The sequence below is a fragment of the Piliocolobus tephrosceles genome, chromosome 14 (genome assembly GCF_002776525.5).
Source record: "Piliocolobus tephrosceles isolate RC106 chromosome 14, ASM277652v3, whole genome shotgun sequence".
Taxonomy (NCBI): domain Eukaryota; kingdom Metazoa; phylum Chordata; class Mammalia; order Primates; family Cercopithecidae; genus Piliocolobus; species Piliocolobus tephrosceles.
Window position 1 is genome coordinate 34,188,127 of NC_045447.1, and position 17,479 is coordinate 34,205,605.

The following is a 17,479-nucleotide window of genomic DNA, read 5'->3' on the forward strand; positions in this document are numbered from 1 at the left end:
TTTTTTTTTTTTTTTAAAGACAGAGTCTTGCTCTGTCACCCAGGCTGAAATACAGTGGCATGATCTTGGCTCACCACAGCCTCCGCCTCCTGGGTTCAAGCAATTCTCCTGTCTCAGCCTCCAGAGTAGCTGGGATTACAGGCACATGCCACTGTGCCCGGCTAATTTTTTAATTTTTAGTGGAGATGGGGTTTCACCGTGTTGGTCAGGCTGGTCTTGAACTCCTGACCTCAGGTGATCCACCTGCCTTGACCTCCCAAAGTGCTGGGATTACAGGCATGAGGCACCACGCCCGGCCTTTCTTCCCTCTCTTAAAGAGTGTTTATTTAATTCCACAAACATGAGCTTGTCACCCCCTGCAGCTTGGCATCTCCTACACGAGGTGATGGCTGAGGTTTCTGCTTCTGCTGGGGGGTAGCTCTGATCTCTCTGCGGTCTCTGGCACTGTCTACCCCTGTTGCCTCATCCCATCGGTCCCAGGGCACCTCTCTCGGGCGAGTCATGGAACCCTCTGACACTGATTTGCTCTCTTTTCTGAGCTGCTTTTAGCCCCTCATCCTTGGATCTTGATTTCTCGCTGTCTCCAGTCCCGTGGGCAGTCTTAGGTCTCCTGCCCTTCGCGAGCACCCTAGAGGGGCTACGTGCTCAGCAAGCTCAGTGAGCACATCTTTCTAGCCTTGCTGTTCTTTTTAGAAGCCATGCTGGGCAGGGTTGACTTCACCCTAAAGGCTGCGTCTCTTCACTCTGCTTTTGTTTGTTCCCAATAAAGTGGCTTCAGAATTGCTAACCCTGGCCTCTGTGAACTTGTGAGGTACAATTTTGTGTCTGTTATGTTAACAGAAATACACGCATATCTTCCTGGTGATGGTATAAATTGCTGTTCTCTACTGGAAAGCAATTTGGAATGAAAATTTCAAGAACCATTTTAAAACGTGCTATCCTGCATACCTCCATTCCACCCACCTCCAGGGATGTAGCCTACTGAAATAATTTTAAAGAAGTCACCGTATGAGAGAAAATGTTATTGCTATATTGTTCTTGTGAGAAATTGGAAATAGACTAAATGTTCAGCACTATAGGAATAATTAATGAAATTATATATACTCTATAAAATCATTATGCTCCCATTAAAATAATAAATACAAAGCCGCAAATGGGGAAAGCTTATAACGTTAGTGAAAATAAGACCGATTTTTTTATAAAGCAGCAGTTTTCAGACCCTTGGAGACTCCAGTTCAGTAGAACCAGGGCTTCATCTTCTCTCTTGATGCTGTGACAGGAGTTGCGTCTCCTTTTTGCTGAGTTTGCAGCTGCTGTTTTTCTGGCAGCACATCTGTGCAGGCCTCTGCCTTGGCCCCTCTGGATCTGCTGATTGAGCAGCGGGTTGATCTGTCCTTCTCTTTCGCGTTGACCCATGTGAGGAACCAACTGGCAAGGGAACAAGAAATGGAAATAGGCCTTGTTTGCATCATGACCTGTACATCCTGCAGTTGGAAAAGATTGTACTTTAGTTGGTTTAACCAGCAGCTAAGCATTATTTTTCTAAACTAAGCAGTAAGAAGGAATTGAGTCTAGGGTTAGGGTTTTTATGTGGGATCAACAGACTGGGTCTCAGAAGAGGAAGGTGATAGAACACAGTGGGGAGGGGAGGTGCACTAGAAACAGAGGGCTTATGCTTTCATTCTGGCTTTGCTACTTAATAGCTGCGTAACCTAATCTTAGAGACTTAACCTCTCTGAACTTCAGTTTTCTCATCTATAAAATGGGAAATATTAAAAGGATACTCACTGTGCTGGTGGCTTGTGCCTGTAATCCCAGCACTTTGGGAGGCTGAGGTGGGAGAATCACTTGAGCTCAGGTGTTCAAGACCAGCCCAGGCAACATGGCAAGACTCTGTCTCTATGAAAAATTTAAAAATTAGCCAGGTATGGTGGTGGGCACCTGTAGTCTTAGCTACTTGGTAGGCTGAGATGGGAGGATCACTTGGGCTTGGGAGGTCAAGGCTGCGGTGAGCTGTGATTCCATCACTGCACTCCAGCCTGGGCAACAGAGCGAGACACTGTCTCAAAATGACAACAACAAACAAAAGGCAAGAAAATAAAAGTACCCTCTTCATGGACTTGTGTGAGGTGAAGCATATAAACTATTCAACATAGTAACTATAAGGGAAGTGTTGTTACTGTAGTTAATACTGTGAAGTGAGCTGTTTGGTATAGTGGAAAGCACGTGGACTGTGAATTCAGACTGGTCTGACTTTGAGTCCCAGCTCCATATCTACTAATACTATGACCAAGTCCTCGTTAAAATCATACTCTTTTTTCTTCAACCCCAGTCTTCTCACATATAAAATAGGGACACTGTCATCTACCTCACAGTTTTCTGTGAGGATAAAACAATGACAGTGTTACATGCAAGTATTTTGTAAGCTATATAGTGCTCATCAAGATTTAGTTGGTGTTTAGTTCTTGTGCTTTCTCACTGGAATGGCAGATGCTGTTGGACAGCAGGGGCAATGACCACTTTTGGGAACAGCAGTTGGATGGCTTAGATTGGACAGCCCAAGACATTGTGGCATTTTTGGCCAAGCACCCAGAGGATGTCCAGTCCAGTAATGGTTCTGTGTACACCTGGAGAGAAGCTTTCAACGAGACTAACCAGGCAATCCGGACCGTATCTCGTTTCATGGAGGTGAGAATCTGTTGCTTGGATCATTTAGAAAAGACTTAACGGCTGCTTTCTCTGAGACGCTACAATAAGGTTTAGGCAGGAGGCAGTTTTAGAAATAATGTATAGTCTCATTTACAAAAGTATCCCTCAAGCCTAAGGCAGGATTTGGTAACAAAAGGCACTCAATAAATGTTAGTTGAGTGGTTGAGTGACTGGATAAACTCTAGCTTTAGTAAATGAACTCTAGCTTTATTCTATATAGGCTCAAGAGAATGTTTCTACCCATTTTTTTCTAGGTTTTCCTATCTCAGTGACTAATGGCAGCAAAGCATTCCCTTAATAAAAGGCATTATTTGTGAAACTTACCTACAATCTAATTCAGGTCCAATTAAATTTTTTAAATTTTATATTAAAAATCATATCAATAGGGATGGGTAAGAAGTGTTTTGGTCTGTTTGGTTGGCTGGTTAGTTGCTGTGACTCAGAATTGCTAAGAAAACAGAAAAGTAAGATAAGATCATTGTTTTAACCTCTTTTCCTCCATAAAGTCAATAAATAACATATCTCTAAATTATTCTCAGAATTTCTCTTAAATTACAGTGAAAAACCAAAATCCTCCATCCTTGGTTGACGATTGGAAAACTACGTTAGAAAGGATTAGAGAGCGAGGATAAGCAGTCATATAGTCAGCCCTTGCCTCCTAGGGTAGGATTTGTCTCAGCCACTGACTGCTTGCTGTCCTGGCTGCCAGTGTTCTCACGAAGGCTGTTCTTCTACCAGTGTGTCAACCTGAACAAGCTGGAACCCATAGTAACAGAAGTCCGGCTTATTAACAAGTCCATGGAGCTGCTGGATGAGAGGAAGTTCTGGGCTGGTATTGTGTTCACTGGAATTACTCCAGGCAGCATTGAGCTGCCCCACCATGTCAAGTACAAGATCCGAATGGACATTGACAATGTGGAGAGGACAAATAAAATCAAGGATGGGTAAGTGGAATCCCATCACACCAGCCTGGTCTTGGGGAGGTCCAGAGCACCTACTAGGAAAAGAGGTACTTTACGAATTTGGTAGAAATTTCAACAACAAAAAAACTCAACTTGGTGTCATGATTTTGGTGAAACTGGTACATGCCTTGCTGGAAGGTTTTTCAAAGCTCATAAAATGTCAGTACCTTTTGATTTAGCATTTCTACTCAAGGGAATTAATTCCAGGAATTTTGGTGGTAGGCGCCTGTAATCCCAGCTACTCAGGAGGCTGAGGCAGGAGAATCACTTGAACCCAGGAGGTGGAGGTTCCAGTGAGCCGAGATCATGTCATTGCACTCCAGCCTGGGCAATAAGAGTGAAACTCCATCTCCAAAAAAAAAAAAAAAAGATACAAAAGTAGAAACAGGGGCTTGGTAAGGCTAGCGGGGTTTTGGGTGATTGGTTTTTGTATTGTATGGTTCCAAAGGAATGGTTGATTACCTGTGGTTTGGTTTTAGGTACTGGGACCCTGGTCCTCGAGCTGACCCCTTTGAGGACATGCGGTACGTCTGGGGCGGCTTCGCCTACTTGCAGGATGTGGTGGAACAGGCAATCATCAGGGTGCTGACAGGCACCGAGAAGAAAACTGGTGTCTATATGCAACAGATGCCCTATCCCTGTTATGTTGATGACATGTAAGTTACCTGCAAGCCACTGTATTTAACCAGTTTATACTGTGCCAGATGGGGGTGTATGTGTGTGAGCGTGTGCACGCACGTGTGAATGATCTGGAAATAAGATGCCTGATGTAAGTTGTCAACAGTTGCAGCCACATGACAGACATACATATATGTGCACACACTAGTAAACCTCTTTGCTTCTCATCCATGGTTGCCACTTTTATTTTTTTATTTTTATTTTTTTTGAGATGGAGTCTTGCTCTCTCTCGCCCAGGCTGGAGTGCAGTGGCTTGATCTCGGCTCACTGCAACCTCTGCCTCCCAGGTTCAAGCTATTCTCCTGCCTCAGCCTCCACAGTAGCTGGGACTATAGGCGCATGCCGCCACGTCTGGCTAATTTTTTGTATTTTAATAGAGACGAGGTTTCACTCTGTTGCCCAGGTTGGTCTCAAACTCCTGAGCTCAGGCAATCCACCCTCCTTAGCCTCCCAAAGTGCTGGGATTACAGGCATGAGCCACCACACCGAGCCTGCCACTTTAATTTTTTACACTCTACCCTTTTGGTCAAAATTTGCTCAATCTGCAAGCTTAAAAAGTGTCATGAAAAACACATGCAAGCACATACTCACACATACCTCCAGATGCAGAAACAGAATCTAAACTTAAAAAAAGCACACTTTATGTAAATGTGTGCACTTCTCCCTAGGTGGTAAACCACATTTCAGAACAACCCAAATAAAACTGAACAAAGCTTCTTCCTCTTAGACTTTTTAGAAAATCTTTTAGTGCTGAGTCACTAAGCTGCCAAGTTCTCATTGTGGGAACTATGCCTTTGGATGTAATGATTTCTTCTAAGAGAACGGGCAGAGGTGTAGTTATTGCAAACATTTGAAATATGTAATATCTCTTCCAGATTCTGGAAATTCTGTTATTCCCTGTTATTGTTGGTGATGGTGGTGGTGATGGGATGTGTGTATGTGTGTGCCTGTGTGTGTGTGTGTGTGTGTGTGTGTAAGGATCAGGATGCAGGAGGAGCAGGGTTCTCCTTTTATTGGCTGTCTGTTTTGCATTGAGCAGTCTGTTTCCTTGTATGGCTATCTATAGCTTTTCCAGGTCACCAGAAATTATCCTGTTTTTTTACCTTCTAAACAATTAGCTGGAATTTTTCAAAGGAAGAGTTTTACAAAGACCCCTAAGCCAAGGTTTACTCTAGAAAGGATGTCTTAAGACAGGGCACAGGAGTTTATAGGCATTAAGAGCTGGTGGCTGTTGTCATGTAGTGAGTTTGTGCCTGCATGATAAAGCTTTAACCTGAGCCTCAAGTTCAGGGTCCAGAATCTGTGTCCCTTTTACTTTGCACATCTGCATTTTCTACTCTAGCTTGGAATCTGCAACATTACTGACAAGAGCTGCCTGAAGTGTATGTCTGTGCTGTGAGTAGAGTTACGATAAGCAAGTCAATAGTGAGATGACTTTGGAGATGTTGAACTTTTGTGAGAGAATGAGTTGGTATTTTGTTTTGGTTTTTAGTACTTTAAAATAATCTACCTTTAGTTTAAGTATGGCTCACAGTTACCTAGTTACTGAAGCAAGCCCCCAAAGAGATTTGGTTTGGCAACATTTTGTTAGCTTTGTTTTTTTCTCTACGTTGCGTTGCTTATGAAGCATTGGGTCATATGTACATTTCAGAGTCCAGAGTGCCTTTCCTTCTGTGGCCCAGATGTGGTGCTCCCTCTAGCATGCAGGCTCAGGGGCCTTGGCCCATCACCCTGGCTCATGTGTGTCTTTCTTTCTCCCCTTGTCCTTCCTTGGGGCCTCCAGCTTTCTGCGGGTGATGAGCCGGTCAATGCCCCTCTTCATGACACTGGCCTGGATTTACTCAGTGGCTGTGATCATCAAGGGCATTGTGTATGAGAAGGAGGCGCGGCTGAAAGAGACCATGCGGATCATGGGCCTGGACAACAGCATCCTCTGGTTTAGCTGGTTCATTAGTAGCCTCATTCCTCTTCTTGTGAGCGCTGGCTTGCTGGTGGTTATCCTGAAGGTAAGGCAGCTCACCCTGTGTTCCCTGCCAGGGAACTCCAAAACAGCTCAACACAGGGTAAGGGAGGAGAAGAAGAAAAAAAACTGAAGCCTCATGTAGAGAACGGGTCATACCTATCCTTTTCTGCAATTTCGTCAATTTATAGTTGGGGAAAGTGAAGCCCAGGGAGGGGCAGTGACTTGCCCAGGGTCAACCCAGCTGGGTAGCAGCTAAGCAGGACGAGAGTGCAGGGTTCATGCTTTCCAGATAACCACACGCTCAATTGTGCCATGCTGTCTAGTTGGTAGTGATTCATGGCAGCATCTGAGAGCTATTTATTTTCTTAGATATATTGGGTGGCGATTCTTCCTAAGTTTCTAAGAACAGTAATCAGAAGGATATATATTGTTGCAGGTTAGACTGTCTGGAAGCAGAGGCTGCAATAGAGTTTGATGTATGGGTATTTACGAGGGCTCAATACCTGTGGAAGGGATATGGAAGATGGAAGATGCAGGATTGGGCAGAGGGAGGAGTTGAACTGTGATACAGGGCTAACCCCGTGGGGCACTCTAGAGAATATGCAGCTTGTTGGAGTTGTTCTTCATCAAGCTGAAACATCCAGCCCTTTGTGCTCCCCCAGTGCCTCCCCCCTGACACCACCTCCTACCCCAGCCCTCTCAACCAATTGTTGGATGTGGGCTGCCCTGGGAAGGTCATGCCCCAGGGCCTACATGGCTCTCTGCTGCTGTGATAAACCCAGAGTTGCTGATGCCTAAGGCCGTCTACCGACAGCTGGGCAACATGCCTTCCCTGAATGGGGACTCTGGGTAGTGCAGTTTGGTGTCTGCACCATACATTAGTATATTTATATCCGAATTTTCTTTCTCTGCAAGCATTTCATATAAAGATGCATCAGGTAAAAATAAATGTTTTTAAAGCAAAGGGAGTACAAAGAAATAAGAACTAATTAATTTAATGCTAGCTACCATCTGTTACAAATAGTTCCTACTGATTGCCAAGGACTGTTTAAACACATCACATGGGCTGTCTTATTCTATCCTCACTAACCCTTTTAACAGATAAGGAAATGAGGCTCAGGAAGGTCAAGGACTTTATTGGGGTTCCACAGTAGGATACAGTTCTTGCTGAAAGCAACCCCTTCCCCCTGCTCCGTTATCTAACTGCAAGGGCGAGGTCAGTGGCAGGGCTGGTGGTCCCATGATTGGTGCATAAGAGCTGCTCTGAGACAACTGCATGCTGGTGGGTCCTGCACATGTCTACCCATCAGCCAGAGATAAGCTCAAAATACTCACAAGAGTTTGGATGATTGTGGGAATGCAGAATCCACAGTGATCAAGGGGGAAAGTCAAGTTGCCAGGCCGTTTCCCTTGACTTTTAGAGAGAAAAGTTACGTGGGACATTATCTCCCACAGCTCTTCTGTGGTGCCACTAGTCTTAGTCCTTATATAAGAAGAAACCAGTTAAAATTACCTATTGAAGAAACAAAGAGCAAACTCGCCCACTGAGATGCGTAGAAAGCCCTGGACTCTGTTGTATTCATAACTCTGCCATTATTTTTCTGTGTAGTCTTGGGTAAATCACTTATCTTCTTTATGATGGTTATGATCAGTTTCCTCATCAGAAAGATGAACAGCATTACCCCTCTGCATTGTCTCTAACATGAATAGGAATAAACCCTGTCTTTTTTCTGTAGATCATACAAGTGAGTGCTCGGGATTGTTGAGGCAGCGCATTTGATGTGTCTCTTCCTTCCCAGTTAGGAAACCTGCTGCCCTACAGTGACCCCAGCGTGGTGTTTGTCTTCCTGTCCGTGTTTGCTGTGGTGACCATCCTGCAGTGCTTCCTGATTAGCACACTCTTCTCCAGAGCCAACCTGGCGGCAGCCTGTGGGGGCATCATCTACTTCACTCTGTACCTGCCCTACGTTCTGTGTGTGGCGTGGCAGGACTATGTGGGCTTCACACTCAAGATCTTCGCTGTGAGTACCTCTGGTCTTTCTTCAGTGGCTGTAGGCATTTGACCTTCCTTTGAAGTCCCTGAATAAAAGCAGCAAGTTGAGAACAGAATTGATAGTCTCTTTCCAATGGGACATGAACCTTTGCTCTAGATTCTAAGCTCTTTAAGGGTTAAGGGCAAGGATTGTGTTTTATTAAATTGTTTACCTTTAGTCTTCTCAGTGAATCCTGGTTGAATTGAATTGAATGGAATTTTTCTGAGAGCCAGACTGCATCTTGAACTGGGCTGGGGATAAATGGCATTGAGAAATGGCTTCAGGCAACAGACACCGTCTCTGCCCTTTATCTCCCAGCTCTGTTGGCTATGTTAAACTCATGACAAAGTCAAGGCCACAGATAGAACTGAAAAGTCTTGAGGTCAGAGATGGCCTCTCTTGTCTTCCTTGTGTCCGGTATGGTGTTTTGCTTGAGTAATATTTTATGAACTAAACACAACTGAGGAGCAGGTGCCTCATCTTCCCACAAATTCCTGACTTGGACCCTTCCTTCCCTTGTACAGAGCAGGGGGAAATCTTGGATAGTGTGTGAACCCCTGCAAGTGCAAGCTGTCAGATGTCCCCAGGTCACTTATAAGGAAAGCTATGAATCAGTCATAGGATGCTCCTGATGCCTCAGTCTGGGCTCTGTGGGCATCAGCAGCCCCAGACAGGCACCTCTGATCCTGAGCCATCCTTGGCTGAGCAGGGAGCCTCAGGGGACTGTGGGTATGCACACATGTGCGGGGGAACAGGATTGCTGAGCCTTGGGACATCTTTGGAAACATAAAGTTTTAAAAGTTTTATACTTCATTGTATATGCATTTCTGAAATGTTTGTGTATAATGAATGAGTGGTTACAAGTTGAATCATTTTATATGTTACTTGGTAGCCCACCACTCCCCTAAAGGGATTCCATAGGTAAATACTACTTCTGCACCGTATGACTGATCCATTTTGCAAATTCAAATTTCTCCAGGTGTAATTTACACTAGAAGAGATAGAAAAATGAGAGAGACCAGAAACTGGATAGGTGACTTTGCCTGTTTCTCACAGAGCCTGCTGTCTCCTGTGGCTTTTGGGTTTGGCTGTGAGTACTTCGCCCTTTTTGAGGAGCAAGGCATTGGAGTGCAGTGGGACAACCTGTTTGAGAGTCCTATGGAGGAAGATGGCTTCAATCTCACCACTTCAGTTTCCATGATGCTGTTTGACACCTTCCTCTATGGGGTGATGACCTGGTACATCGAGGCTGTCTTTCCAGGTACACTGCTTTGGGCATCTATTAGGAAAATATGACTTCTAGCTATTTTCCTTTCATTGTGCTAGAATCTCTGCAGTGCATGGGCCTCCGTGGGAAGTGGTTTGGGCTATAGATCTATAGTAAACAGATAGTCCAAGGACAGGCAGCTGATGCTGAAAGTACAATTGTCACTACTTGTATAGCACTTGTTTCTTGAAAACTGTGTGCCAGGCAGCATGCAAAATGTTTTATACACATTGCTTCATTTAATTCTCACAAGGCTACTCTGAAGTAGTTACTATAATAACCAGCAATTTTCAAATAAGAGAACTGTGACTCAAAGATGTTAAGTAACCAGCTGTGGTCACACAACTGTTAAGTGTTGGTACATGGAGGAGAATCCACTTCGGTTACACTGGGTCAATAAGCCCATGCGAATCCTCCCAGTGCTCACCCAATTCTGTATTTCTGTGTCCCCAGAGGGGGTACAACTAGGAGATGTTCTGTTTCCTGAGTACAGGTTGTTAATAATTAAACATACTAGCTCTAAGGCCTGCCCGTGATTTAATTAGCATTCAGTAAAAATTCATGTTGAATTTTTCTTTAGTACTTCTTTCTTAATACCTCTTCTTGACCAAGTCCAAGAGGAACCTGCCTTGGGACAAACTTTCATATGAGATCAAATTCTGAGACAGCAAGATTTAACCCTTTTTGGTCCACCTTCTGATCCTCCCCTAAGGAGGTATACATGAAATATTTATTACTCCTGCCTGAACTTCATTCATTGAATATGCAATTTTGCAGCATGCAGATTCTGGATTTAAATTCTGAGTCCTGAACTTACTGGCCGAGGGACCTTGGATAGGCTCCTTATCCCTCACTTTCCTCATCTCTAAAATGGGGATGGCACCTGCCCCGTGGGTTGTTGGAAGGACTTATTGAGGTGCAGAATGTACATTGTACATAGCAGGTTTCAGCAAATGTTTGCTTCCCCTTTGCCCACTTCCATTCCAATCTGTTCCTTCCCCAAAGAATGTGTCAAGGAGGAAATGGACCTGGCTGGGAAACCCTCAGAATACTGGGATGGCGCCGAGCTTGGCTCATAGCTGTGCTTTGCTTTCAGGCCAGTATGGAATTCCCAGGCCCTGGTATTTTCCTTGCACCAAGTCCTACTGGTTTGGTGAGGAAAGTGATGAGAAGAGCTACCCTGGTTCCAACCAAAAGAGAATGTCAGAAGGTAAGTGCTGTTGACCTCCTGCTCTTTCTTTAACCTAGTGCTGCTGCCTCTGCTAACTGTTGGGGGCAAGCGATGTCTCCTGCCTTTCTAAAAGACTCTGAAACCACTCTAGGGGCAGAGAAATCACATGCAGGGTCCCTTTCCAAATCCTCCCATGCCATTTATGTCCAATGCTGTTGACCCGTTGGGAGTTCACGGTCTGGATCCCTGAGGGACATTTTCTTTGTTGTCTTGGCTTCTAGAAAAGTATCTTTTACTTGCCCCCTCCCAAACGCATATTTCATGCTCTCCTAACAAGCTAGAAGAAAGAGGTAAAGACAAGCATGATTGTGGAACCGTAGCCTCGCTGCCTACCTTGTCATGGTGACCTGTGTGTGAGCCTGTGTGGGCTGAGACCAAGTGGCTACCACAGAGCTCAGCCTATGCTTTGTAACATAATCACCCTTCATTACCCAGATCCCTAATCCTCTCTTGGCTCCTGACTGCAGGCAGAGAAGTCCACAGCTCATCAAAGGCTCTGCCTTCTGGGTTCTTTGTGCTTAGAGTGGCTTCCTAAGTGTTTAATAGGTCCCTTTTTTGCTAGTCTCTTCTGTGGCCATCCCCTGATTGCCCTTGGTAAAAGTATGATGCTCCTGAATGTAGCACGCTTGCCTGCTGTTCCTAATCATCTTCTCCTACCTCCTCTCTACACCTAGCTCATATTTCGGTCACCTAGAAATGCTCACAGTTGCTGGAATATGTCATGTTCTTCCACACCCCCATGCCTTTGTATGTACTGTTTGCTCTCACAGGAGAACCTTCTCTCTAACTTGCCTATCTTCTCAATTCCTCCTTTCTCTCCAAGATCTAGTTCAGGATCCCCACCCCTGAGCATCCCTCCTTGGTTCTCAGGTAGTCAGTCACTCTCTACCCTGAACTTCCATGGCACATGAAAGAAAATCTTGTTTTTTAAAAACAATTATAGACTCACAAGAAGTAAGAAAAGTTACACGAGGGGGTTTCCCCAATGGTAGCACCATGCATAACTATAGAATAATATCAAAACCATGAAATTGACATTGGTGCAATTCACAAACCTTCTTCAGATTTCACTAGCTTTATGTGCACTCATTTGTGTGTGTATGTATTTAGTTCTATGCAGTTTCATCATGTGTGAATTCATGTAATTACTAGCTCAATCAAGCTGCAGAAATGTCTCATTGTCACAAAGCTCCTTCATGTTACCCCTTAATGGCCACAGCCATCTCCCTTCTTTCTCAGTTCCTGACACCTCTCAACCACTAATGCGTTCCTCATTTTTACAGTTTTATTATTTTCAGAATGTTACATAAATGGAACCATACAGTAGGTATCCTTTTGATACTGGCTTTTTTTTTTTTTTTTCACTCAGCACAATTCCCTTGAGATCTATCCAAGTTGTATGTGTCATCAGTTCATTCCTCTTCACTGCTGAGTAGTAGTGTTCCCTGGGAGGGAGGTATCACAGTTACATGGCATTTTTAGATGTATTTTTGAAACAACTTTTCAGCATCCTGTATTTTAATTGTTTATCAAGTCCTTTTCCCAATAGACTCTGAATGCTCCTGTATCATTGTATTCTCATCACCAACATCAATATCCAAATAGGCCTTACATAAACATTTGTAGCCTCCTGCCTGCCTGTGAAACCAGGGTGGACATGGAGAGAAGGCATTGCTGAGAGTACGAGCGCAGCGCCATGCGTCCTTAACCTCCACTCCTCAGTGCTTTCTGTGGGTTCATTTCTTCTCTCCTGTCACAGTCTGCATGGAGGAGGAGCCCACCCATCTGAAGCTGGGCGTGTCCATTCAGAACCTGGTAAAAGTCTACCGAGATGGGATGAAGGTGGCTGTCGATGGCCTGGCACTGAATTTTTATGAGGGCCAGATCACCTCCTTCCTGGGCCACAACGGAGCGGGGAAGACGACCACCATGTAAGAAGAGGGTGTATTTCCCACAGAATCAGCCACAGGAGGGTTCTGCAGTAGAGTTAGAAATTTATACCTTAGGAAACCATGCTGGTCCCTGGGACAAGGGCAGGAGCACATGAGGAGTTGCCGAGTGTGAAAATGTTATGTAATCACTAGTGTCTTTCCATGTGCTAGTTTTCTAGATGTTATTTCTTCAGCCTAAAACAGGCTGGGGCCTCTAGATGTTATTTCTTCAGCCTAAAGCAGGCTGGGGCCTCAGATGACCCTTTCCATGTAGTTCACAGAATTCTGCAGTGGTCTTGGAACCTGTAGCCACGAAAAGACAGATTACATATGTTGGAGGGAGTTGGCAATTCCCATGAACTCTGTCTCTAAGCAGATGTGAGAAGCAGCTGGGCAGCTGGCTTCACTGCCTTCCCTGGGACCTCAAGGACCTTACAGCAGGTAGTGTCAGGAGGCATCAGGGACTGTAAAGCACCAGCGTTAGCCTCAGTGGCTTCCAGCGTGATTCCTCAACCATTCCAAAGGGTATATCTTTGGGGGGTGACATTCTTTCCTGTTTCCTTTTAATCTTTTTTTAAAACATAAAATTAATATATTATGAGCTTTTCAGAAGATTTTTCAAAGGTAGTCAGAAATCCTACTACCTAACATAAAAATTATTTTTATCTTTGAATAATATGTTCTTGTTTGTCCATTTCCATGTGTGCGACGTTAGGCATAGAAAATATATTTTTTTAAAGTATACTTTCATTGCAAATTGGAAACTTGGTTTAAAAAATGCTCACACTAAAATTGGCATTTCTAACACATAGGCCCACTTGTAGTTATTTACTAAAGTAGAAGGACTGCTTTGCTTTGTTTGGGTCTGGTAGGGTTCATTAGAAAGGAATGGGGCTGGTGGGAGGGATGGTTTTCTGTTCTCTCTGCAGCCTGAATGGAGTATCTAGAGTTAAGGGTAGGTCAACCCTGACCCCTGTACTTCTAAATTTTTGTCCTCAGGTCAATCCTGACTGGGTTGTTCCCCCCGACCTCGGGCACGGCCTACATCCTGGGAAAAGACATTCGCTCTGAGATGAGCACCATCCGGCAGAACCTGGGGGTCTGTCCCCAGCATAATGTGCTGTTTGACATGTGAGTACCAGCAGCCTGTTAAGAATAGGCCCTTTCTGGATGTGTGTGTCACGCCATCATGGGAGGAGTGGGACTTAAGCATTTTACTGTGTTGTGCTTTTGTTTTCTCTCTCTCTCTTTTTTTTTTTTTTTTTTGAGACAGAGTCTTGCTCTGTAGCCAGGCTGGAGTGCAGAGTGGTGCTCACTGCAACCTTGGCCTCCCAAGTTCAAGCAGTTCTCCTGCCTCAGCCTCCCGAGTAGCTGGGACTCTAGGCACACACCACCATGCCCAGCTAATTTTTGTATTTTTAGTGGAGACAGGGTTTCACCATGTTGGCCAGGATGGGCTCAATGTCTTGACTTGTGATCCGCCCACCATGGCCTCCCAAAGTGCCGGGAACACAGGCATGAACCACTGCGTCCGGCCGCATTTTACTTTCTTTGAATGTGGCAGGCTCACCTCCCTGAACACCTTGAGACCTAGTTGTTCTTTGATTTTAGGAGAAGTGGGAGGTAATGGTTGAGCTGGAGAGGTGACTTCAGCCCAACCAGTGGATGGGGGCTTGGGAAACGTTGCTTTCCATTATTGTCATGCTGGAGGGCCCTTTAGCCCATGCTCTCCCCCGCCACACTCCTTACTGAGGCCTGGAGCAGACTTCCCAGACCTGGTAGTGCTTCAGGCCTCTGGTATGATGGACCTGTATTTGCTGCTCAAGACATTTGCTCCCACTCAGGTTGTCCCATCAGCAATAAGGCCCCCAGGGAGCCCAAGTGATGGAGTCAGAGAGAGACCTGAGCTCTGCAATCTTGGGCAAGGCTTTTCCCTTATGTTTCTTGTTATCTAAAGTGAACAGCTGGGGCTTACATGCTCCCTCCTCATCTAAAGTGAACACATGGGGCTCACGTGCAGGGTCCTCCCTGCTTTCAGAGCCTGAGGTCCCCTGAGGTTCAGGAGGGCTGCTCCAGGTGAGTGCTGAGCTGACTTCTTGGTGGACGTGCTGTGGGGACAGCCCGTTACAGACAACATCTTGGGGCACTGAAATTGAAAGCTGGAACTGCCTGGTGCATGGTGGCCAGGCCTGCTGGAAACAGGTTGGAAGCGATCTGTCACCTTTCACTTTGATTTCCTGAGCAGCTCAAGTGCTTGCTCACCATTGTTCTACCTTGAATCTTGAAGATTCTTTTTCAGAACTTGATAAAGTAAAAAAAAAAAAAAAAAAAAAAAGAGTGAGGGAGAGGAAAATAATGCCCACTCTCATCTGTTCTGGGCTAGGGGACACTGTATTCTGGGGTATCTAGTAGGGCCCAGAGCTGACCTGCCTCCCTGTCCTCAGGCTGACTGTCGAAGAACACATCTGGTTCTATGCCCGCCTGAAAGGGCTCTCCGAGAAGCACGTGAAGGCAGAGATGGAGCAGATGGCCCTGGATGTTGGTTTGCCATCAAGCAAGTTGAAAAGCAAAACAAGCCAGCTGTCAGGTGCGGCCCAGAGCTACCTTCCCTATACCTCTCCCCTCCTCCTCCAGCTACACACACGCAGAGGAAAATCAGCACTGCCCCAGGGTCCCAGGCTGGGTGAGGTGGGTAATAGAAACTTGTCCCTGGCTGTGTCCCCAGGTCTTCTGCCTTCACTCACTGTCTGGGGCTGGTCCTGGAGTTTGTCTCACTTTTCTTTTTGTAGGTGGAATGCAGAGAAAGCTATCTGTGGCATTGGCCTTTGTCGGGGGATCCAAGGTTGTCATTCTGGATGAACCCACAGCTGGTGTGGACCCTTACTCCCGCAGGGGAATATGGGAGCTGCTGCTGAAATACCGACAAGGTGCCTGATGTATATTTATTCTGAATAAATGGACTGAGAGAGAGTGGGGGGCTTTTAAGAAGTATGGTTGTGTCACATGGCTACTCTTCTGTGAAGCCATGGGATTCTCTTCTGTTATCACAGAAGAGATAAAGGGCATTGAGACTGAGATTCCTGAGAGGAGATGCTGTGTCTTTATCCATCTTTTTGTCCCCAACATGGTGCACTAAATTTATGGTTAGTCAAAAGGGTGGATGCATAAATGAATGGAATGGGAGAGGGGCAGGGAGACGATTGGGCTCTCTGGTTAGAGACCTGATGTGGTACAGTATGAGGAGCACAGGCAGGCTTTGAGCCAACTCTGGCTGGTCCTGAGACATTGGAAAAGTCACAACTTGTCTCACTTTCTTTGCCGATAATAATAGTAGTGCTTATGTCATAGATTAAATTAAATAAGAATGCACACAAACCACCTAGCACGATGCCTGGCATACAGCAAGTTCCCAAATAAATGCTACTGTTCTTACCTCTGTCAGGATGCGGTACCTATATACATATCCAAAGCTTTGCCATTCTAGGGGTCACAGCCATACAGGGTTAAAGGTGGCTTCCAGGTCTCTTTGCCCTGCTTACCCCTGCTAATATCTCTCTAGTCCCTGCCACTGTGATAAATGAGAACTGAGAGGCCTCACCCATCCCACATACTTGTGTTTGTACCTGGCAGGCCGCACCATTATTCTCTCCACACACCACATGGATGAAGCGGACATCCTGGGGGACAGGATTGCCATCATCTCCCATGGGAAGCTGTGCTGTGTGGGCTCCTCCCTGTTTCTGAAGAACCAGCTGGGAACAGGCTACTACCTGACCCTGGTCAAGAAAGATGTGGAATCCTCCCTCAGTTCCTGCAGAAACAGTAGTAGCACTGTGTCATACCTGAAAAAGGTGAGCTGCAGTCTTGGTGCTGGGCTGGTGTTGGGTCTGGGCAGTCAGGACTTGCTGGCTGTGAATGGTTTCCCCACCTCCACCCCTTTTGCCATGTTGAAGCCACCATCTCCCTGCTCTGCCCCTTGGAAATCATATCATACCTCAGGCATGGAAAGCTAAGGAGCCCTCTGCTCCCATTGTGCTAGTTCTGTTCAATCCCGTTTTCCTTTTCCTATGAGGCACAGAGAGTGATGGAGAAGGTCCTTAGAGGACATTATTATGTCCAAGAAAAGAGACATGTCAAGAGGTAAGAGCCCTGGCTACAAATGACCTGGCGTTCCTGCTCATTACTTTTCAATCTCATTGACCTTAACTTTTAAACTATAAAACAGCCAATATTTATTAGGCACTGATTTCATGCCAGAGAGACTCTGGGCATAAAAGAAAATAATGATAATCGTTAATTTTATATAGCATTGTTACCATTTACAACCTTTTTTTTTTTTTTTTTTTTTTTTTTTAACCTCTATCATCTCAATTAAAGTACAGAGGAACCCTGGGAAGAAGGTAACTATATTTATTATCCCAGATGAGGGAAGTGAGGCTTATAGGGATTTGGTAGCTTATTCAAGGTCACCCGGCAGGTAAATAACAGTGGTAGGACCAGACCCAATTACAGGTATGTTTTCCCCTGTACCGCAGTACATGCCTGAGATTTCTTTGTGTGTTGAAGCCAGTGGTACCTAACATATTTACATCCCAACCTTAAACTCCTATCCACTTATTTACCTTTTAATGAGCCTCTTGACTCAAGTGCAGTCTGAGGACCAGCAGCATCAGGATCACTGGGAACTTGTTAGAAATTCAGCATC

The 17,479-nt window shown here is 45.2% G+C and overlaps 1 protein-coding gene across 2 annotated transcripts in view; it reads left to right on the forward strand.

The window, feature by feature from the left end:
• The window catches only part of ABCA1 (ATP binding cassette subfamily A member 1), a 146,677-nt gene that overhangs the window by 92,639 nt on the left and 36,559 nt on the right, over nucleotides 1-17,479 (forward strand). For both annotated transcript variants that reach the window (XM_023202438.2, XM_023202430.2), the window contains exons 12-23: nucleotides 2,491-2,688; nucleotides 3,448-3,653; nucleotides 4,151-4,327; nucleotides 6,133-6,355; nucleotides 8,112-8,333; nucleotides 9,402-9,606; nucleotides 10,709-10,822; nucleotides 12,603-12,774; nucleotides 13,774-13,905; nucleotides 15,219-15,361; nucleotides 15,564-15,701; nucleotides 16,405-16,625. In XM_023202438.2, the coding sequence (XP_023058206.2) occupies nucleotides 2,491-2,688; nucleotides 3,448-3,653; nucleotides 4,151-4,327; nucleotides 6,133-6,355; nucleotides 8,112-8,333; nucleotides 9,402-9,606; nucleotides 10,709-10,822; nucleotides 12,603-12,774; nucleotides 13,774-13,905; nucleotides 15,219-15,361; nucleotides 15,564-15,701; nucleotides 16,405-16,625 (2,151 nt within the window). The remainder of the gene's footprint in view (nucleotides 1-2,490; nucleotides 2,689-3,447; nucleotides 3,654-4,150; nucleotides 4,328-6,132; nucleotides 6,356-8,111; nucleotides 8,334-9,401; nucleotides 9,607-10,708; nucleotides 10,823-12,602; nucleotides 12,775-13,773; nucleotides 13,906-15,218; nucleotides 15,362-15,563; nucleotides 15,702-16,404; nucleotides 16,626-17,479) is intronic.